At 41.3% G+C, this 24,123-nt stretch overlaps 1 protein-coding gene across 3 annotated transcripts in view; it reads right to left on the minus strand.

Annotated features, from left to right (window-relative positions):
* WDR35 (WD repeat domain 35) overlaps nucleotides 1-24,123 on the minus strand; it is a 76,556-nt gene that overhangs the window by 23,402 nt on the left and 29,031 nt on the right. For 2 of the 3 annotated variants that reach the window (XR_002098155.1, XM_019520790.1), the window contains exons 10-15: nucleotides 22,165-22,350; nucleotides 19,158-19,218; nucleotides 12,051-12,195; nucleotides 9,267-9,336; nucleotides 6,573-6,626; nucleotides 3,046-3,155 (exon numbers count right to left, since the gene is read on the minus strand). Coding sequence is in view for 2 of the 3 variants with exons in the window: in XM_019520790.1 (XP_019376335.1) it covers nucleotides 3,046-3,155; nucleotides 6,573-6,626; nucleotides 9,267-9,336; nucleotides 12,051-12,195; nucleotides 19,158-19,218; nucleotides 22,165-22,350 (626 nt within the window). In the remaining variant the exon portion in view is untranslated. Of the gene's footprint in view, nucleotides 1-3,045; nucleotides 3,156-6,572; nucleotides 6,627-9,266; nucleotides 9,337-12,050; nucleotides 12,196-19,157; nucleotides 19,219-21,579; nucleotides 21,613-22,164; nucleotides 22,351-24,123 lie in introns of all 3 variants that reach the window. The other variant, XM_019520791.1, reaches the window with a different exon arrangement.

Here is a 24,123-nt window from a genome sequence, read left to right on the forward strand (position 1 = left end):
GAAAAAAAAGAACAAGAACACAGATTGTGAAGGAAAACAGTTTGGAAGAGCAGTAATTTATATCAACCCAAGTAGGCTTGACCCTTGAAGGTTCAAATGTGTTCAACTCCCATTCAGTGCATCTTGGGAGATTCAGAGGAGGAACTGAGCAAACTGCAGAATCTTAATCTAAGCAGGCATCCTCCTCAACTGCTACACCAAAAGGATGGACCCCATATTATGCCCTAAAACTAAGCATCAGTCTTCAATTAAATTCATTTCCAATATTTATAAAAATGCTTCTATAATTTTTGTATTATGTTATTGGCACATTTAATAATAAACATTAGTTACAGTAATTAAATATTCCATTGTAAAAAAAAAAACACATATGTCTGCATAACTGAAAATCAGAAAGCCATTTTTGATAAATCATAATAACCACATTTTCCTGAGCTTTATTCTAAACAGTTGTGGAGATCAACAGGATTCTCCCTTAGTATGTTAGCTTAATAAAATAGAGAATTCTCTCTAAGAGAGTCAAGGAGTTCTACATAATGTGAAGTTTCCTGCTAAGAAATTAAACAAACAGGTTTGAAATGCAGAACTTCAGATTGTATCGTGTTCTTTAATATAAAAAATACAATTAGAAAGTCAATGCATCTATTGTGTTAATCAGAAACAGTGAAATCAAGCAATTAATTCCTAAAAACAATGCTGGGAACCATGTGTGCGCATCCATGGGAAGAGAGACTCAAAAAAATAATACTAATAACATTCAGCACTTCAATATGCTTGACGAGGGAGAAATTATTATCCCTATTTTGCTGATGGGGAAATGAATATGCAGAGAAATTAAGGTGACTAGTGCAGTCTCAAGGGAGACAATCCCAGGCAGTCCTAAATCCCAGGCAGTGCGTTACTCCCTGAATAAGGATGCCCTCTAGATATTACGAAATCAGACTCATAGATGTTTGGGTTGGAAAGGACTGTAGCAGATCATTGAGTCCGACCCCCTGCCCTGGGCAGGAAAGAGTGCTGGGGTCAGATGCAGGAGCATGTCTAGCCTCCTCTTAAAGACCTCCAGGGTAGGGGAGAGCACCACCTCCTTTGGAAGCCATTCCAGATTCTGGCAACCCTTACTGAAAATAAGTTCTTCCTGATGTCTAACCTAAATCTGCTCTCTGTCAGTTTGTGGCCATTGTTCCTAGCTACTCCAAGGGGTGCCCTGGTAAACAGCGTCTCCTATTCCTTGCCATCCCTCCTGATGAATTTGTAGGCAGCCACACGATCACCTCTCAGCCATCTCTTGCAGAGGCTGAAGAGATCCAGGGCCCTCAATCTCTCCTCACAGGGTTTTGCCTGCGGGCCCCTAACCATACGAGTGGCCCTCCTCTGGACCCTCTTGAGGTTGTCCACATCCCTCTTGAAGTGCGGCACCCAAAACTGGACGCAGTACTCCAGCTGCGGCCTAACCAATGCCACACAGGGGAAGTTTCACCTCCTTGGACCTGTTTGTCATGCACCTACTAATGCATGATAAAGTGTAGTAGTAGTTATGTAGTTATTGCTATGAAAACCACTGTATCATGAATGTCTCTCTATCAATATGTAATCACCTTTGCTGGCAAGACCTACATTACAACCCTCCCAAACAACAGTTTGTTGATAACTCAACTGCAGCAGAAACAAACTTTAGACAATGGAGTAAGGAAGGCCTAGGCAAACCAGTTTGAGCAGGTTTGTCTTCAGAAGCTGTTTGGAGCATTGGAAGGTTATATGCAAGGCTGACTACAGCAGCCAGATATACCACAGCACTTTGAAATGGTAAAAAACACCGTATTTTCTCATATATACAAGCACCATTTTTTTCTTTAAAAAAACCAAAAAAGCAGCTGCTGGAAATTGGAGGGTAGGAGCAGTTTCTGTTGCTTACCAGGCAAAACTGAAACTAAGTCTGCACAAGATCCAGAGAGAGCAGAACAATTACCAGACTTGCCTCCCTAGCTGCTGCCATTCAGTTCCTTACTACAAAGAAATACTTTTCTTCTTCTTTCTGCTTTTCAAAAATAAGGTGCATGTATGAAAGAAAATATGGAATATTATGTTACAAGGATGTAGCTGGGAGGGAAGCCAGTTAGTGAGCCCTGGCACTGACAGCCTGCCCTTTTTCCCCCACCAAGCTGCAGCTCTGCTCCCCACTGAGCTGTCACGGAGTTCTGCCTACCTCCTTGGGAGCAGGAGACAAGAAAGAACAGAGCACTGTGGGATACTGGGGGAGGAAGAACCCCGCTGTAGTGGTGCATATGCCTGTTTGGATGTTGCATGTGGTGCTTGCACCATTTTTGTAGCATTACAGGTTTCATGCATGTTTGAAGATCTACTTTCTGTGTGCCACAAGAACACATACAGCACTACAAATATGTCTGTCTGCAGCCTCAGGCACCAAATGTTTAAACCAGGGATGCTCAAACATTGTCTTACAAGCCAAATGCAGCCCACAGAGCCTTGGAATCCAGTCCACGAAGTTCCCCCTGGGGTGGTAATCTGGCAGAGGGGGACCAGTGGCCATTAATACAGCCACTCTCCCCACTGCCAAAATCCCAAACCCCAAGCCCTGCACAGCTGATTGGTGCTGGACTGTGCCCCCTCTCCCTTGGGGCTGGGCCACACCCCTCCATCTCAATTAGGACTGAGCCACACCCCTTCCTCCCTCAAAGCAGGGCTGGGTTGGGGACAGGCCATGCTCCTTTTTCCCCCTGCAGAGCCAAGCCATGCCCCCTTCCCCTGCAGGCCAGGCTGAGACCCTGCATGTGGCTTGATGGTGCCTGCTGCACCTGCCCCAGGTGCCATATTGGGACCACCAGCCAGATCTGGCCCCTGAACAGACAGGGCACTGCCCATCTAGCCTGTGGGGGTAAAGGTTTAAATCAAACTGGACATTTGATGGCTAGATAATTTGACAAAAGAGAAAGTTCACCTAGATATATCCCCATAATTCACAAGCAACCCCTTACAATTAATTAGAATATTGTCTCAAAGTCAGATTGCTGATCTGGAACTTACCTAGAGTTGCAGTTCAAAGAAAGCTGATATGCCCGACAGTTCAGGGTATACTTTTGAATTAGACCAACATTTGGAAGACTATATCTCTGAATGGTGCCAGATTCACGGCCCTAGGAAAAGGTAGTTTTTGTTTATTAAAGATAGTTTCCTAATATTAAACTGTTTGATATGTTTTCTTTATATGTTGTCCTAAACTAAAGATTTGTTGGATGAAGAACAATCCAGAAGAAATAAGAGGAACTGTATTACAGCATTAAACAAAACTCTGAGTAGCAATTTTCAAACGAGAGTTTCTTTATCAATCTGTTTAAAAGAATCACTACTCCTATTTTTTTCTGGTTTCCTTAAAATCACTAGGCTAAAAGAATCATATCTCTACTTTCTTCCACCTATTGTTTATCCCTCTGTCCAATCCCACGCGCTTATTTCTAAACTCAAGCTTGCCATAACCAAAACTATGGTCCTGATTTTTCTTCCCAAACCACTTCTTTCTGTGTATTGATGCCATCATGTTTTTCTCAGTCCTGCATCATAATCTCATTTTCATCTCTTATTTTAACCCATTTACCTAGTCTAAGGCCAACTATTCTCTTTTAAAGAAACCAAACTTTTCATTTCAGCCTTGAGGGCTACACGATGTTTGCATTCTATCCTTTGCACCCTTTCTAATCACGACTTTCTGTATAAAGTACTAATTCCTACAGATTCTTCATAGCACCTGATAAAGTAAGCCACTGCTTGCAAAAGCTTATGCATCTCTGATTTGGTTAGTCTATAAGGTGCAAATCTACCCTACCTTTTTTATGACGTCAGACTAATGTGGCAAAGTACCTCTCTACAATACAAACTATTGTAGCTACCTTCTCTTCAACCCCCACCCTACAAGTTGATAGCTGTAAGGCTTCTTTCCACTTATATCTGACAAAACCAAGCAAAATTCTGGATATGACCACTTAAATTTTGTCTTATTTCCCATTTGCCATGTAACAATTCATATAACTGAAGATCTTTGTCTCTAATCTGTTTCCAATTATTCTGTGCATTCTACCAACATACCAACATTACCAGCCTGGCTGCCCTTTAGAGATCTCTCTCACATTCCAAGTTTCATAAATAGAACAAATTCCCAATCGTACCTTGCTGGACTTCCCTACTTTCCTCAACAGGCCTACTTATTTTGTGGGAGCCATAAAGGGAAACGATACAAAAATTGCCAAATTAAGAATCTAGAATGATCCTTTCTTGTTCGGCTCTATTTTCTTATATCTGTCTTTCTGGGCTGGAAAGCCACCGGGCAGGGACTACTGCAGAGACTGTCCTGAAATCTGTCTTGTACAGTCATGCTTGAGGTTGAAACTTAAATAGTAAAATGATACTATCACTTCTCTCCATAGTAATGTAGAATAAAATATAAATGGCCTACAGTCATATATGATGCTATCATCTCATGTAAATATTTAATACTTAAATAGTTAAATAGTTAATACTCCAAGGATTTAAGGTTTGGGAGAGACATCCTGAGATCCATTTTACAACCAGCTCACAAGTGCAAGACACAACAAAACAAGTAATTGTACTACTAGCCTATGCTCTTTTCCCCCACCTTTATCTTAATCCATTTACTCTGGCAAGCAGTATAATACTGGACTGTCCTTTACATACTTCTTGTAAAATGGATGACAAGAAATGGAGATCATAATATGACAGGCTCCTTATTACAAAAGGCTGATTGTCATAATAAATGAAAAACACCTAGCAACTAGGGTGAATGAAGCCATACTCCTTAAAGACCCTGTTTTATTTATGTTATACCTTCCAACACTAAATAAAATAGTAACTCTGAACTTAAAAGGCTTTTTTTTAAAAAAGCCAAAGCATTACCACATTGCCCAGCCTCTGAACGTGTAAATAAATCATAATATTATATACACAATTTTATTGCAATGCAGACACTCATTGCTTTTGGCAATAAATCTGCTGAGAACATCATCCCTGTGCAAACAAACTTGAAGCACAGCTGGCACCCAAGTGAGAAGACATGCTTACTGTAAAGCACAAAATGAAGAATAAAACAGATCATGCATATGAAAAAAGTGTGTTCAGGGTCAGTTCATATTTACATGCATTTTACTGTACTCAGAATGCATCAAGTGTTAGTAAATCTTCTAAGATGACAGCCAAGTAATACTTTCATTTCTGATGCACAAACTGGGTTTATAAAGTTGAAGATAAATCTTGATCTCTTTATACATTGTCTCAATATAGCAATGTGATTATAGCAGTAACATAATAAGATGTAGTTAGTCATATTAACCTGTAGTCAAGTAGGAGGCAGGGTAGATTTGCACCTTACAAACCAGGGGCAAACTCATCTGGCCCCACCTGAGCCAGTCTGCAGACCAGACCAGGACAGACTCCCTGCCATTCACCACATGCACCAGCCCCTGAGGCTGGCACAGGGAGCATGCTGCCTACATGTGGGCTGGTGCTGGTACTTTAGCCTGTGTGGGAGTTAAGTCTGAAACTGCACACTACTGACACCCTAGACCCTGCGATACATGCAGTGCTGGATTCAGCCCACATGCCACAGGCAGCACACATGCCATGCCACCCCCCAGGGCCCTAAACACAAGTCCCAGGGCTGCTTTGTGGTGTGCACGCTGCATGTAGCACAAGGGAGCCAGCTTGGGGTGCATGCTCCATGTAGCACCCTGCTGGACCCAAAGCCAGCATGTAGAGCTGTCGGTGGGGCACCGTATGGAGCGCATTACCCATGCTGGCCCCCTGTGCCAAACGCAGCATGAACAGGCAGTCCAGCCCCTTGTGCCATTTGCTGAACCAGCCAACCCTGATGGGGGGTAAAGGTCATGGGCTGCATGCAGTGCCCAGATCAACCCCATGCTGCCTGCAGTGTGTGCCCAGGTCCAGCCCACATGCCCTATGCAGCATGTGGGGCCAGAACTAGTCCCACAGACCAGATTAGATGGTTCATGGGCAGGATCTGCCCCATGGGCTACATGTCAGACACCCCTGTTATAGACTAACCAAAGTATATACAGGTCTACTTTGGAGAGACAGACACACAGAACTACATTGGTTAGTCTGTAAGATGCCAATACCCTGCCTCCTACACTAATGCAATAAGGCAAGGGTTTTTTTTGCCCGAGATGGCCATCGACCTAGTGTGGCTGCAGGATGGAAGTCTCTACCTCTTCCCAACAGCCAGCTGCCTGCACTAATCTGACTTCTCATCAGTGAGGGAAGCACAGATGCTGCAGAGTAGCAGGCTCCTCAGTGGAAGACAGTGCTGCAGGGGGACAGCAGCACAGCACCAATTTCCCATGTTGATTCGAATCTCTTCGAGGGCTGGATCCTGGCTGCAGGCCCTATGTCGCCAACCCCTGCAACAAGGATTCAAGCCTTTCACTCCTTCAAATGTGAACAGTTATGTAAATCCACATGGAAAGTTATTTTGACTTACACTGCCCATGGGCAGACAATCACAAATTATATAAACTGTTACTTACCACAATGAGTGTCTTATCAGATGCTGTTATTGCTGAAATTGGATCCCTTGTTCCCTAAAATCATATACAAACTATCAGAACACTAGTTTTAAAAGCAGCTTAGTGTCCAAGAATAGTAGCAGAGCATAAATACAGTGAACTTCATACCAGGAGATCCAAAATTTGGAATGGGCTTGCATTTTTGCCACTGAGGAAAGGTCCAATCACAGAGATGCTGTCTTTAGTTTAAACTTTTTAAAATGTGCTTCAATAAAGACAAATCTGTTATTTGTTATTGTTAATTTCAAATATATCTGTGCATTGGACTTCACTTGCTCCCTTTTATGCCTTCTGCCTCTTGCAATCTAAGCCAGAGGTTAACTCCCCCAACAGTTGGGGATTGACAATAGAGAAATAAAATTTGTCAACAATAAATACACAAACCTTACGCACCACAAGGATCTACAGGGGCTGACCAGGGAAGGAGCTATCAAACAGTGGGAAACAGTACGCAGACTGCTTAATGCAAATGTGTAAGAGATGCTTCATAGGACAAGTAAAACAATATGAAGACATGGAAAGCCTACAAAACCCTACTTTTCAACAGAATATCAAAGTAACAAAAAGTGAGCATGGAAGGCTGAGATAAAAAAAGAGCCCCTGGTTCAGTTTAATTGTGTTTTTATCTCAACAGAGCAATAAGAGGGGCTATCAGCTATTTTTAAAAATAATGGTTACTCACACCTTGTTTTCTTGCTTTTATTAAATTTCTCTCATATGAAGGCTGTGGATCAGATCCAGATTAGTTTTGTAGGCACCTCAACAGGCTCTCATGTGTAACTGAAGCCCCTAAATTCCAAAGAGTGAAAAGAGCCACAAAACTCAGTATGCGACTAAATTCAGATGGCACCTCCACTCTGGATCAAAAAGTTCCCATGTTGCCTAGATTTGAACTTCTGTGAATACTTAGGCTGTGGACAGATGTTATATCTACATTATTACAAATGCCTTTGCAGCACTACAGAAATAAAAGGGACAGATGAATATGCCCCAGCATGTTAAAAAATGGCAGAAATACTACAAAAATGTCCCTGACTGAAACCACACTGTTTTGTAAACCAAATATAACACCACTACTGGGGGTCTCTAAGTCCCCAAGCATCCCATAATACGAGGAAAGGAGACAAGTGGTGGTGGAGCAGGACAAGCTGACAGGGAATGGCAGTGCTGTCAAAAAGAGACCATGATTGGCAGGGAGGGAGGTGACAAGGATTGCTGCTGCTGGCATCATCACTGCTGCAAGAACCATGAGTGCTATGCCCAGCTGTCAGGGATACTGCTGTTATTCTGAAGCCTGGCAAAGCAGCAGGCTCTCCCACTGATCACTGATAGCCTGCCTGGTGGGCTCCCTCCCCAGCAGGGCAGAGTGCCAGAGGTCAGCGATCAGACTCACTGACAGGCTCCCCTTGGGTGGGGGTAAGGAAAGGAGCAACTTCCTGGCTGGAAAGCATGCCGTTGTGGCAACTTAGTAGTGCTCCAGCCAGGAGGCTGTGAACATACGTCCTGTCCTACCACCGCTTCCCTCCTAGCTATGTTCATTGCTCTGAGGCACTTGTAGCACTACAAATGCATGTCTGTTCACAGCCTTAGAGGCAATCCAGTTTGATCACTCAGACCCACAACTCCACCTAAGTTCAACAGCAATCCAGGTTGGTGCTAGGTAGGTCCATAGCAGAGTTCCAAGCATGGCTAATTCTTCCTGATGGCATTGACACCAGCTCAAATCTCTGCATAAGAACGAAATAGCTAGAGCACAGGAAGTGGGAGACCTGGCTTCTAGCCTCACACTGCCTGGGGAAATTCAAACCCGCATCTCCCACTTTTCAGGAGTGTATCCTCATCCACCAGTCACCAGCATGGAAGCACCCTTCAACCCCTCCTATTGAAGTGGGACCACTGAGCAGCCAATGGAAGAGCCATGAGGCCAACAAAGAAGAGGGAGCCTGCCTGTGTGACCTTGTAATTAGGGCACGCAACTGATGAGGTGAAGCCCGAGATCTGGTCCCTATTCTTATGGTTCTCTCTCTTTTTTAATCATGAAATTTATTATAAAATGAATACACAATCTTGACTTGAGGGACTGAAGGACCAGGGTCTCCTACAGCCTAAGCAAGTCCTTTATCCACAAAGCTATTATGCGAGAGGCACCAGCACCACCATGAGTCAGTTAGGCATCATACCTCAAAAGCAGAACCATTCATTCTGGATCCCAAATAAATGGTAGGTCCAAATGGGCAGCCCCGAGTCAGGCATCTAAGCTCCTAAGAGTAGCAGGAGTTCAGACATTTCCTATTGGTTACCTCTAAATCTCTCCAGACTTTGTGACCCCCTTTTTGGAGGTGCCTACCTCTCCCCAGTTCCCTTTACAGGGATCCTATTCAAACTATATCTTCCTGGAGGTAGGTATCTACGTTTTTAGCCTTCTAACTCTGAAGTTCTGTGAAAAGGAGAATGCACTCGTTTACAAAGCATGTATAAGAAAAATGGTGTGTAAGAACAGGATAGGGCAAAACAACATATATGAAATGGGAATGAAAAAATTGCTATTTAATAGCCCTATTTATTCCAATACACATTAAATGGAACAGAGAAACACTAGGCTCTCTTTCAAGCAAACAATGACCGTATAACTTACTGGTTAAAAATGGTACTTACATGAATGGCTTTGCTGTAATCAAGTACCCCATCTGCTGCTCCTGAAGGAGTGTCATCAATGTGATAGATCCTGAAGTTTGCCAAAAGTAAAAGGGATCAATTTAAGTGAAAAAACAGGACTTCAAGGCTGAAAAAAATTACTTCAATTTGGGCAAATTCCTGAAAGACTGTTTTTAAGCTCTGAAAGGGTTCTTTTAAATCAGTTCTAAGTAAAGTTATTCCTCGCTGTATCAAAAACAAGCTAGGTACTAGTCTTCACTTTCAATACCCTTCACAAGCCATTCCTACATTCCTATCCTCCCTCATTCAGTAGCAAGAGATTGATTCACACTTGGACATTGGCATCCATCACCCATGTTTCCTTTTCATCGCCTTCATGCTTTATTCACAAAACTAGAACATTATCTCCTTTCAGAAGCATCCTCAAAACTCTCCTCCTTGGCAGTCATGAGATCTATCATAAGGACCAATACTGGCTCGTTTCCTGGTGATCCCGTCTTCATCTGTTGTGTCTTAGCTCTGCCAGCCATAATATATTGGCTAGGACTACCCCCAAAAGTCAAATGTTGCTCTGCTGGCAAAACTCCAAGCATGGACATCACCCTGCAAGCAAAATGTGGTTTTATGCCAACAGAGTGCATGTTTTCACTTGTCTGCCAGGTGTAGCTCTGGTGGTGGCAGGAAAATTCCAGCTAGTGGCAGAGATGCATGAGCACCAGAAAAGGGACAGCTTCCATAGCACTGTCCCAGCAGTTAAAACAGCAGTATAGACATAACCTTGAACTGGTCTTTGGGGCAAAAACAATCCATATGCTCTGTTTTTGTACAATGCCTAGCCCAAAGGAATCATGAGCCATAAGCAGAATCACTAGGTACTGTGATAACACAAATAAAAACCATATTTTTCCACATGCCACAAATAAGACACACACACGTCATTTTTGGAAAGCCATAAATGAAGAAGAAAACATTTTTTCACAGTTATGGCTGCATAGAGCAGGGACACAGCCTAACCTTCAGCTCACTCACCCTCCCTTTCCTGTTCAGGGAAAAGCTAGTTTTAACCCTTTCATATATGACATATAAACAGCTCTTGGCTGCTGAGCCAAAAGCTGAAACTGTGCTGTTAAAGACTGGACACCATGGGCAGATCTAGGATTTTGAAAAGAGCTAAAATCAGAATTCGGGGCTCTGAAATAGAAGAAGGGTAGCTAGAAGACAGGAAAATTGCAAAGGAAGAAATAGCTTGATTTGTAGAATGTCAAGACCATTAAGGCGGCAAGAGGAGTAAAGAACAATTAGCAGGAATCAGGAGGTGTTTATACACATGCTCCAGGAGTGGGCGCTTTAATTAGAGTGGCTTTTGGAGCTGCTCTAATTAAAGTGCCTGGAGCATCACATGCTGAAAAATGGCAGCAGCAGTGCTTTAACTAAAGCTCATTGAACAAGCTTTAGTTAAAGTGCCCCCGCCACCATTTTTCAGCGCAGGGACACTAAAACACATGATGCTGAAATCTGTTGGATCATAGTAATTACCACACTCCAGCAGACTCAATTAATCGAGTCTGCTCTGACAGCCTCACTGCACATGTATTAGTGCCCAGGTAGATTATATAATAAACCAATTGTCCCCATCACCACTGCCTGAAAAGAAATGCCACTGATGCTGACAGGCAATTGGCTTTAAACTTTGGGAGCACGAACCAAAGCAGGGTGTGATCCAACCACAGCGTCCCCCTAGACCTGTCCCTGCTAGACTCTGCTCTCCCTCCTTGAAGCTGTAGGAAAGGAGAGAAAGAAAAGCAGCAGCAGGCATCTTACAATATTATAATATCTCTATACTTCAGTTCTAGGTAAAAAAAAAATCAGCTTCCCCACATAAGACATACACTCCCTCTCCCCAATTTTGGAAAGCTAATTTTTGGGGGAAAGACAAGTGTGGTATGTAAGTAAATACAGTAATCAGACACAATGCGACACACAAATATGGAAATGTGGGAACAGAGAGAACCTGGTGGATTTTGAGATCGCTTTCCACACAGATGCTGACATAGTACAGTTAAAAATAAAATCATGCTCAGATCACAACTCTTTGGAGAGTAATGGTTTCACTGCCACTCCTACAGACAAGAGTGAGAAGAAAGCCTTTTGGAGGAAAGATGCAGCAAGTGCATCTTTTGTTGAGTCTGAGATGGGTGGGATGATTTAGTCAAGGACAATCCTGCCTTGAGCACAGGGATGATCAGATGACCTCCCAAAGTCCCTTTCAGCCACATTTTTCTATGAGTCTATCATTTTATGGTAGCAGGCCATATACAACTTAAGAGGTCAAAGATAGTCTGAGACATGGGCCTGCTTAGAAGGGACAACTTAGGGTTGGAAAAGTAGCCCTAGGAGTCATCAAAATGGCAGCAGAAGTTAAAAGTCACAGAAATGGAAGAATGTGTCTAAGGACAGAGTTTACAGAGGTTAAAAAGGTGGGAAAAATATGGAGCTCTGCCAGTGGCAGGAAAAAAGGGAAGCTACCAAGGGGAGACACTAAACAGGAAGTCACCGAGGTAGGAGTGTGTGAACAAGCTCCATTCTAAGAAAGGTCTAGATAATAACACGTTATCATAAAAGAGCTATTCCTGGCTATATATTCAGACTGACTGGTGAATAAGCCAATTTAAATTCATAAAAATGAAAGGTGGCGGAGCAACTATTTCAAGCAAGTGTGAGGAGAAAGGTGAATTCTGTCATAATGGATAAAGCGAAGGAAAAAGACAAAGCTTGAAGACAAACCTTTCTCTGCCTTCTTTTCTAGTCCGAGCCACCTGATTAATTTCCATTGCTGTGAGCTTCTTGGCCACACGGTATTGCCAGATGTAAAAAGCTTCTTTTGAAGCAGCTATCACATGGGTTTTGGTCATTGTAACGAACAACGGCCCTGTCATAAAAATCCAGGTAACAGCTGTAAAAAGCAGTCTTCTTTCACATAGCCAAATAAAGTACATAGACAGCATTACTTCCTTCACTGTTAAAAATAGTTACATGTAAAAAGCAAGGACCGTTGTGGGTGATATCTTCTACTTGACTAACTGCATGGTTGGGATAGACAGACAACCTTCTGAATGAAAAGCAGGCTTGGGACCTCTCTTACACGGAAGATACAGAGACCGCAAAAAGTCTTTCCTTTCCATAAATCAGGGCTGTCCAACTGGCAGCCCAAAGGCCACATGTAGCCCAAGGGGGTTAATTTGTAGCCTCCGGGTTGTTAATTTGCAGCACCCGAGAGGTTAATTTGCTCTCCTCAAGAGCTGCATGACAGGCAGCCAGGGGCAGATAAATATTAATTTTCTAAGTTTTTTAGGGGCCCCGTGAGACAGACAGAAACACCTGTCGGGCCACATTTTGCCCACCCCTGCCCTAAAGAATGGTGCAGTACCCAGTATTTTTTATGTAGCCCAGCCTGTGGCCTGGGAGCTGAGGAGGAGGACCGGGGAGATGAGAGGGGACTGAGCTGAGTGCAGTGTAGGAGGATAGGGGGCACATGTACAGCATGGTGTAGGAGAGAGGCACCTGAATAGCATGTGAGCCAAGGGATGCGCTGCTCATCCTGATGCAGCCTGTGTGATATGCAACAAGCCTTGCTTTAAATCATCCAAAATTCTATTAAAGTATAAAACTAATGCATAACTCTGAAGGGCGCTATAAACTCTCCACAAAAAGAAGTAATAAAAGAGCAAACAGATGGATAAAGGGTGGCTGAATGAGTTTTCATCTTCCTAAGACTGAAAGGGAACTATAAAAGGTAGCTAATGAATGTAGAATACTGTACAACAAGGGTACAGAATCAAGCTGAGAAGCTTTAGATACTCTGTATCTAATCTCTTTAATACAGAGCAGCGGTTTACATGCAGTTATCTGTTTATTTTAATAATTAGCTACCTACAACCAAAAGGTACAGATTCACTCACAATACAGAAGAACACCAAACTGCCCTAACTGGGACTAAACCCAGTGTGGTATTGAAAACATGATTCATTTGTAACTTGTATGATGTAACTAACCTCCACAATTAGAATGGTAACACCTGATGAAGACTGCCTTGCATTCGAAAGCTTGCCTAACTTAATCCCAACCATGCAGTACAGATACCATGCACAAAACCCCTAGCTTATAGCATCAATCCTGGACCATCACGGCTACATCACTCCCAAACAACCATAACTAACCTCTAGGCACTCTTGTAGCAATACAAATGTAGCAAACCTATTGCTACTTTAGTTCTGCTTCATCCAGGTTGCATTGAAAGAGATTTTCCTTATTTATATGGCTGCTGGAGCATGCCGAGGTAATAGTTGTAGCAGATGCACATTTCTGAGATGCGATTCCCCACCACCACCACCTCTGAATTGGCTAAAAAAATTACCACAGTCCATAGAGAATGAGTTTTAAAGGACTTTGTTAACATAACGGAATTTAGAAATGTATTTTTTTTAGTTCCCATATATAGCAAGAGATTTCCTAATCAGAGAGAGAACTCTTTATAGAACTTCAAACAAAAGAAAGAAATGGAATTGCAGAAACATGTACCAACATACAGCTGATGGGAGATGCAACTGACTGAAGACCATTTATCTGGCACTCAGCTGCATTCATGAACTCTTTTTACAAGGTTATCAATCACTTTCATTCTAGTCTAATTGGTGCACAGCTGTACATTTCATAACAGTCATGATTCTTTCAACCTTTAAATAAAAAATGTGATCACATTTTTATGATTTCTGAAATACAGATTCTTTGGTTGCAAACCAGAAATTTTAGGTTCAGTACCAGTGAACAAACATCAAACACCTTAATAACTGTGTTATGCCAGGAACCGGATTTTGTTTAATTTCCTGATAAAACTGGGCATTCACTAAACAGCGCAGCTATTTCAGTTTCATAGTTGGTAGAGTCAGAAGGGACCTGAGCAGATCATCAAGTCCCTGCCATGGTAGGAAAGAGTACTGGGGTCAAACAACCCTGGTAAGGTGTTCACCTGGTTTAATAAAACCAAATTTAGAACACGTAAATTGATTGAAAAGAGTGAACAAGCCCCCAGTAATTGGATGGGAAAAGAGATAATGAATTTTGTTTATAAGGGTACGACCATACAGACCATGGAAGCTGATAAGTTTTAAGCAAAAACATGTTTTTGGGGGGGCTCTTTTTTATTAAATTCAGATTTATTTTTAATATTTATTAGAACTATGCCTCTACCTTTAAAGTTTTTTTTAAAAGTCTCATCCCCATAAGAGATTTCAATGGAAGTATTCTTGCACTTAAATTTAGGCACACACTTAAGTAGCTTGCTGAATGGAGATCGATTACTTCCTGATATCAAAGAACTTCAACCATAACAAAGAGTATAGTACACAATATGTTATGAGTTTGATTTCATAGATATCAAATTATATATATATTATATATACACCTACCACAAGAAAGTTGAAGGATAGTTAAAATTGTTATGGAAAGTTGTATCTCTAAGGAGGATAAAATAATGCAAAACAATGAGTAGTGAAGCCAGAATCAGGATACCATGTTTCAGAACTTTCACTCAAAGGCATTTGTTTTTCCACTTTACACTTCTGTAGATTTGGCAGGCCTACTTAAAAAGGAATTTTACAGGATGCATATGAAACAAAAATACTGAGTCTTCGGCGTGTTTACCATAGCCCAATGAAAGACTTATTTGTTGAGTTTGATCTAGCAAGACTACAAAAATCTTTCAAGGTTCAAGAAGGCAAATAGTCCTACCCCAAGTATTTGCCTTCTCTGGGTATGAATACCTAGCTATTTTACAAATGATAAACTGATCTTAGTAAGGAACATTGTAGATCTATTTAGAGAATACATTTACAATCTGACACTTGAGAAGTGGAAGAAATTATATAGTTTTTTTATTAATATGTTAACTTAAAGAATTTTTAAAATGTTGATAAAAAGAAAGTTCATAGGTTCAGAAATTCATAGATTGTAAGGCCGGAAGGGACCTCGGAAGATCATTGGGTCCAGCCCCCTCCACCAAGCAGGAAAGATAACTGGGGGTCAGGTGACCCCAGCGAGGTAACTGTCTAGTCTCCTCTTGAAGATTTCCAGGGTAGGCGATTACACCACCTCTGGAGGGAGCTTATTCCACAGTCTGGACACCCTGACTGTGAAGAAGTTTTTCCTAATGTTGAGCCTGAATTGATCTTCCAGCAGTTTGTGGCCATTACTTCTTGTTTTCCCCTCGGGTGCCCTGGTGAACAGTTGTTCACCAAGTCCTCGATGTACTCCCGTAGTGTAGCGATAAGCTGCTACCAGAACCCCTCTCAGCCTTCTTGTCTTCAGGCTGAAGAGTCCCAGATCCCTCAGCCTTTCCTCATATGTCTTGCCTTTTAAGACTCTAATCATATGAGTGGCTCTTCTTTGACCCGCTCAAACTTATCCACATTCTTGTTAAAGTGTGGTGCCCAGAACTGGACGTAGTACTCCAGCTATGGTCTCACCAGTGCTGACTAAAGCAGAAGAATCACCTCCTTCATTTTGCTGGAGATGCATCAATTGATGCATGCCAGAGTATTATTTGCCCTACTGGCTACAGCATCGCACTGCCAGCTCATATTCATACTGTGGTCTGTTATTACCCCCAGGTCCCTTGCATTCGTGGTGCTAGTCAGTTTGGTTCCGCCAAGCCTGTAGGTGTGTTGGGGGGTGCTCATCCCAAGGTGGAGCACTTTACATTTCTCAGCGTTGAACTTCATCAGGTTCCCATCCACCCAACTTGCTAGCTGGTCTAGCTCCACCTGTAGCCTATCTTCAAGCATCACCACGCTACCCCATAACTTGGGTATCATCTGCAAACTTGGCCAGTGAACTCTTCAACCCCACATCCAAATTGGTAATAAAGATGTTGAAAAGTACTGAACTGAGCACTGACCCCTGCAGGACACTGCTGCCCACTTCTCACCAGAATGAGACAGATCCATTCACTACAACTCTCTGGGTCCTATCCTGCAGCCAGTTTCTCATCCACTTGACTGTCTCAGAGTTAAGCCAACAATCCTTCAATTTTCTCACAAGGACATTGTGGGATACTAAATCAAAGGCCTTCTGGAAGCCTAGGTATACAATGTCAACCTGCTCTCTCATGTCCAGATGGTGAGTTACCTGGTCATAGAAGAAGATGAGGTTGGTAAGGCAAGACCTGCCCGCAACGAAGCCATGCTGGCTGTCATTCAAATCTTACCTTCTGCAAGCTTCTTGCAGACAAAGTCCTTGATGAACTTTTCTAGGATTTTCCTTAGGATGGAAGTTAGGCTGACTGTCCTATAGTTACCCGGATCCTCCCTCCTACCCTTCTTGTGGATGGGCACAACATTGGCCCTCTTCTAGTCCTCAGGGACTTCTCCAGATCGCGGTGAGTTATGAAAGGAGTTTTTCCAGGGGCTCCACAATGACTTCAGCCAACTCCTTCAGCACTCTCAGATGAAGATCACCCAGTCCTGCTGACTTGTATAAGTCTAATATTATTAATCGGTCATACGTCAATTCTATGACAATAGTAGGAAGGTGATTATTCGTACCGTGCTCATCCTCTACTCTACCTGGCATGGTTTTCCCCTTGGTCTGGTGAAAGACTGAAGCGAAGCAGTCATTCAGGTGTTCAGCTTTCTCCTGGGTGCCGGTAACCAGGTCTCCTGAGTTGTTGAGCAATGGCCCCACACTCCCATTTGTTTTCCTCCTGTTCCCTATGTTCCTACCATATCAGAGATCCAGAATGGGGACACATGACACTAGCCCTGTGGCAATTCACCTTGGATTTTACTCCCAACTAAAATTACACGTGTATCCAGAGCAGGCACACAACCAGTTCTCTGAAGACAGTGGTCTCCAGTCGGTGCTATTAAAGCCCCTAACCATTAGGTGGCAGAGGAGCCAGAAATAGTTCCCATAGCTGGCACTGAGCAAAGGGCTCCACAGGATGACGCTGACTAGAGCTACAGACATACAGAAGCTACACTGGGGTCAAGTCCATCGACTTCCTCACTTTCCAAGAAGTGCCTTTCCCCCAGAGTGGAGCGAGTTACATCTGTGGGAGGCTCTATGCCCCATGTCCTTTACACTTTTACTCTGAAGTAGGATAAACAGTGTCATTTGTCCCTACTTTCAAGGAGCAAGAAGGAGATAAAATTAAAAGGGATAGAAAAGGTTTACAGATACACAGCAAAAGGAGAGAAGCTTCCGGTCAGGGCCAGAGCTGGAGCTGTAGCAGCTCCCCTGCATCTACACAGCCCCCATCACGCTTCCTCCCCACCCCTTCAGCTGCATCACACGATCCTGCCTGAGCTCACACTCCTCACCACACAACCTCCACAGGCTGTGCTGTGCAATCTACCCCGTGCTTACCCCCAACACCATGTGATCTTCCTTTATTGACCCCCTCACCCATGCAGTCTCCCCACATCCCCCACAACCCACCCAACATGTTCTCTCCACGCTCCTCCCAGGCACCATACAGATCTCATGTACTCCCCTCCCCATACACTTCGTCCATTTCCCCCATGCTCCCTCTGGACCACACACATGGCCTTCTCCATACTCTCCCCCACAGTTTCCAAGTGCAGATTCCCTGATTCTCTAGGCAGCCTGATCCAATGCTTGCCCACCCTTGTAGTCAGAAAATTCCTCCAAATCTCCTGCCTAACTTTTCTCTGCTGCAGCTTGAGGTCAATCAGCCACAGAGAAAATCCCATCTCCACCCTCTCTACAAATCACCCTTCAGGTATCCCAAACCTGTTATCAACTCCCACTTTGGTCTTCTCTTCTCCAGACTAAATAACCCTAGCTCTTCCAGCCTCTTCTCATAAGTCATGTTTTCCAGACTTCCAATAATTGTGGTTGCTCTTTGCTGGACTCTTTCCAATCCATCCACATCCTTCTTGGAGTTAATAGCATAGTATTAATAGCAGCACCATTTGCAAGTCAAGGAAATTGATTCTTCCACACTATTCAGCAATGCTGAGGCCTCACCTGCAGTATTATGTCCAATTCTGGGCACTACACTTCAAGAAAGATGTGGACAAATAAGAGTTCAGCAGAGGACAACAAAAATCATTAGAGGTCTGGTCTCGAAAACATGACTTATGAGGAGAGGTTGGAAGAACTGTCATCATTCAGTCTGGAGAAGATAAGAGTGAGAGTACGAGTGGAGAGGGCTTGCTAACAGTCTTTTAGTATGTCAAGTTTAAAAGGAGGATGGTGGGCACAGGGGACAGGATAAGAAGCAAAGGTTATAAGCTGCAGCAAGGGAAATTTAGGTTGGATATTAGGAAGAACTTCTCACTACAAGTATGGGTAAACAGTGAAACAAATCACCTAGAGTGGTTGTCGAATCTCCAGCCTTGGTAGTTTTTAAGAGCAGTGTAGACAAACAATTGTCTAAGATGGTTTAGGGCTAGATCACTTCCTGAGGTCCATATAACCCCTACTTTTCTAGACTTACAATCATTGTAACTGTAATGGGCAATTAGAATCACTAAAAAGACTTAGTGACATAAAGAACAGTTATTTTGCTAATTAAAAATAGCGGCTTTACATGCAAATCTTAACATGTTAGTTTTCTATGCGGGAACCACGGTCAGCGGGAATGCCTACTGATTATATTCCCATTATATTTTTAACAAAATCTAAGGGAGATTTAGTAGTCAACACAATAGAGAATCATAGTAGATACTACACAGACAGGGCAGAGTGTATGGGCTTGCAAAAATAAGTGTTTTGCTTTAATGACCAATAGTTTTATATGGTAATTTAAATCACAATTTGTATAAGGAGTGGGAAAAGCAAAAAATTAATATTGTTAGCAATGTTGCTTACCAATGTCAATATATTTTGGATCCAAGGGAGTACCAATAGAATTGCACAGAACCAGCACATACTGTTTGGAAATAAAAGCAAGTATCAATATTACTATGCGTGTATTTTAGTACATCAATATTTTCTATTTATGAAGGTATATCTCAGAACCTACACCACTGTACATGATCTCAATCTTGTTCAGTAACACGTTGAGCTGAAGTACCAAAGCAAAAGTACAAATAAAGCAATATAAAAATGAGACCTTTGCCATTGCACTTACCTCCTACCTCTGTATGTGACACAAAGTATTAAACATGAAAAAGACCAGCTGGATTAAACTAAAAGACTAAATTGACTAGACCAAAGCTGACATTAAAGAATGGAAATTAAAGGGTTGGTAAGAAACCTAGTCTCCCCTGAAGTTCCTTGGTAGGCTGCGATTCCTTATCAGCATCCTTTCCCTAGACCTCTTTCAATAACTTTAGCCTTTGTATCAGCAGTGGGCCAACAGGTGTCTAATAATTTGTAGCCCAATACTTCTCTTCCTGATGGAAGGAAGTACTCTTTTTATGTCTATAATCACTCCCCCTCAACACCATACGGTGTGGTGCAGCTGCTCTAAAACTAAACAAAGTCTTATCATTATTACTTTACAGCCAGTGCTACTAGATGAAAGCTATGAACAGTAACAGCGGTAACTGATCAGGCTGCCAGGAGATTCAGGAAGATGTAAATCATATGCAAAACCCACCCGCCTTCAAGGAAAGGCTTCCTACTGGTGACTGGTGTTTATGGTTTCACGCCCTGGAACCAGTAGCAGCCTTATGGGAGGGCAAACCGGGCAACTGCCTGGGGCCCCACACTTTATAAAAATTAATTACACTGAATATTTGTATTATCAATATTGTATTAAGACACTTTCACTGAAATTTCATGGATAGGGCAAGGTGAATTTGACATTGAAAATGTCCAACTCACTTATTAGGTCATCAGAATTAAGCCTCCAAGGGGCCCCAAGTGACTCTCTTGCCCAGGGTCCCAACAACCCTAAGCCCACCACTGCTGAAACCAAAACATTTATATCAAATAGTTTTACCATAACTGAATGGGGAAATGGGCATCTCTTCAGTCAGATACATGAACACTGATAATGTGTTCTGTAGGAGCTGTGTTCAGAAGTAGGGTTTCTATTCCTAAGATCATTTTTGTTCACCAGAATGGAGAAAAGATGTCTTCAGTTCATCAACGTACTGATTGATTCTAACTGCATTAGTAGATTATGGGAAAACTCTATAGCCTGCCCCTTGAAAATGTTGTACAGATAGCTTATTCATAAATTAAGGAAAGCAGAAATATACAGGGTTTAAATTGCCTGCAAGCTATGCAAAGCCTGTCTTTCAGAAGAAAAAACTTGAGCACACAAAGGGAGAGTGATCATGTTAGAGTGAGTCACCTGTTAAAAACTCTCAATTTCCTCAGCAAGCAGAGACCCACAAGCTGAACCATGATTTACCTTTGCCAATTTGTCAACATTTTTCTTGGTATTCCCTAATTTCACTTTCAAAAAATATGGCTTTGATGATGTGAGAGACCACACCCGATTTTTTTTTTCCAAGCAGTTTAGTTTGTAACGTACTTCAACCCTTTGCTGGAACATTACCCCAAATTTGTTCACTATTCAGTTTCTCTTCCACATCCATTGTACTGTACTCTTAGGGTTCTACATCACTAAAGCAGAGATTTTGGAGTCTGATGGAATGAATTTCCGGGATACAGATTTGAATGGGCAGAAAAGATAGAAAGGTGCTGGCTGGAATTGGAACCATATTGAATGGCACAGCACATGGTCAGATTAAAGTAGTAGGCCAGAGAATTAGAAGAAGTGAAGCCACACCATGAGCTTTAAAAACATAACCTTCTCATTTTTCCTTGTGATACTTCCTAAACAGCTGTTGCTAGAAGCTCTTCTGCTTCAGTCTCCACCTCACAGTCTGTCATTAAATTTACCTCCTTAGATTACGATTCTAGCAAACTGAATTTACTGAAAAAACAAGATTCCTCAGAAAGCAATTTCTAGTGAACCAATACTAGAAAGAAAAAAAGCTTGTTCACTTTTGCCACTGAAGACTGACCAGCCCTTGGTGCAACAGCAACACTAGAGACACAGACCTATCTATAAGTGGGGAAGAAACTGGAAGAAGATAAACCACATTTGACATTCTAATTTTTAGTGACTAGGGAAAAAAAATCAAGTTTCTTCACCTCTCAATAGAGCTACAGAGATTTAAAAAGTGCAGTCCAGGAAAATCTCAATTAATTATAATTATACTTCCACTTAGTTGAATGTTTCTAGCCATTTCTCATAAAGGGACATCTTCAGCACACAGCACAACACACCACCACTGTACAATCAGCTGACACACTAAAAGTATTCTTTTACCGTTGCACCAACTGACTCCATCTCATGCTCCTCCTTTGTAAGCAACATAAAAATGATATAAAAAAAATAACTGAATTAATTCAGAAATGAAAATAGTAACAAATAATATAAATCTGGTACCTTCACATCTTATGTCAGATATTTCTCTAGAGCAACTGTTATAAAGGTCATGACAAAAAAGAGCATGCAATACAATCACAATTTATTTTTTATAATTTCATTTTCTACTCTTCTTTATGTTTTAATATTTAATTAATATTTTTAATATTTTGTCTACTGTTTATGTAGCAAAAGACAAGAGGACTCTTTCTTATACAGCCATTAGTTGTGTTTGTAAGGAGAAACAACATAAAGTTTGATAATTAACTGCTTCTCCGTCTTTTGCTTCATTTTTCTTCTGTGTTCCAAGTAGGGAGGATATTAAGTGAATGGTAATATTAATAGTGATGGAGGGTACATCATCAGAAAATGGGGCCTATTGCCAGTCTTTTTCTTCTAGGTTAGGCCACATCTTGAATTTTAAAAGGGATGTTTTCAGCAATAAATTGAGAGTAAAATAAAGTGAGAGTAAAATAAAGACTTTACCTGAGGTTGGCTTTCATCAGCTTTAGTTGCCAAAATGCAGAAGTCTCCACAAGTAGTTATGGAAATCAGACTCTTGACATATTTCACGTACTTCTCATTGTTTTTCGTATCCCAAAAAACTACACAATACTCTGGACGATCAGGTCGAGTATATGCATAAACTACTGTATTGGAGCAGTAACCCCACTGCCGAGACAGGTAATAGTGTCAAATTCTATCAGAAACTATTCAGCTCTATTTAACATTGTGAATCATTGGCAATATCACTATTGTAATCATCATGAGTGATAATGTGACTGAGTAAAACATTATAGAAATGATAAAAATGAATGTTATGTTCATGGGGATCCGGTTTTTGGTAGAAACGGTTAACAGATTAGAAAATCACTACGACCCAAGTCACTGAGAAATCCTTCTAAGCAGCACAAAATCTCTGAAAGGGTAGCTATAACGCAAGATTTGTATACTAAGTGAAATAATTCTTGATAACAATTCAAGATTATTTTAATGATGGTAGAAACTTCCACTATATTTCTATAAGACCTCCCATAGCACTGCTTTTACTACAGATCAACTGCTTGTCACAAGAGTTCACAGTCTTGCTGCTAATACTTAAGAAAGATATGGGAACTGGAAGGTTTAGACTGGTAATGATGTACAAGGCCTTTCATCTCTAGGTCATCCAACCCAGGTCAATAACGACTCTCAATCATTACCATCTGACTGCATTTCAGTGACTCATCTGAACAGCCAGTTCCCACTAGGCATTTTGGTATACCCTTCTGATTTAAATAATTAAGTGATCAAAAGCAATATAATCTGTTCTATATTAAAGCAAATGATGCAGCTTTGAAGCTAGAAATCTTTACCACTACAACTTAATATATTAGCAACAGACTATATTTGCCACATAAGTAGATCAGAAAATCATCATAACAAAATGAGCAAATATTGATGTCTTTATAAAAGTATACCTTTTCCATAAAGACTTTGAAACTTGCAAGAGACAGAAACACAACTTACAAAGTTTCTAAAATTCAGCCTTCAAAAAATCCCTTCTTCATTTGAAGTCTCTAAGCCTTGCCAAGTCTGGAAATCCACATATTCTGGGATGTAACTTGAAAATGTTTTTTTCAGTGTCTCATAGACATCAATGGTAGTTTCAAGAAAAAGTAGCAGGCATATAGCCCAATCTTTACAAAACTCTCACAGTAAACATTACGTAGCACTTCCCGTTAGGTTGTTTAGAATTATTTTCTATCTTTTCCAAAATGAATTACCAGAGCCACATCCAGTAAATTTGCAACAAACAACTGGGGGTCTTTTCCTAGCACAGATTTTTGTTTTAATCACACTTTGCTTTTTACAACAAAGTAAAACAATGGCTTTATTTACCATTGCAGTATGTTTTCTGAGACCTTTTCTTATGCCATTTAATTCATTTAGCTTCTATTTAGCTTTATTTTTATTTCAACAGCAATTAACAAAACACTAAATAGTTTGTATGAACTAGCCATCTCAAATTTATTATTTCAATCATCCTCAGATTGTTAATGTTACTTTTAAGACTGAACAGTACGAAATATTTAGATCACAATTTTTTCTGTATGCTGAAAGCATACATTTATAATCATATGACATAACAAATAAGGAACACTGAACTAACTTCCGAGCCAGAAGCCTATTTTTAAGACTTATACCCTGCCCTATCCAAAAGGCTCTAGTACCACTTCAGTTTTGCATCATCTTATAAAAGATGATGAAGTAATACAGGAAGTCATATACAGAGTACAAAAAGTTTATATGTACATTTTTAACTGTATGAAAATCCAAATGTCAGTATACTATTTAAGTATCTCATTCTCAGTTATGTGCTGCTTGATTTTACACAGTAAACCAAATATACCATAACTGCACTAAGGCAAATCTTTACACATCATCAGTGCAGTCATTAAAACA

The sequence above is a fragment of the Gavialis gangeticus genome, unplaced genomic scaffold (genome assembly GCF_001723915.1).
Source record: "Gavialis gangeticus isolate Ggan-Ray unplaced genomic scaffold, GavGan_comp1, whole genome shotgun sequence".
In the NCBI taxonomy this organism is placed as follows: domain Eukaryota; kingdom Metazoa; phylum Chordata; order Crocodylia; family Gavialidae; genus Gavialis; species Gavialis gangeticus.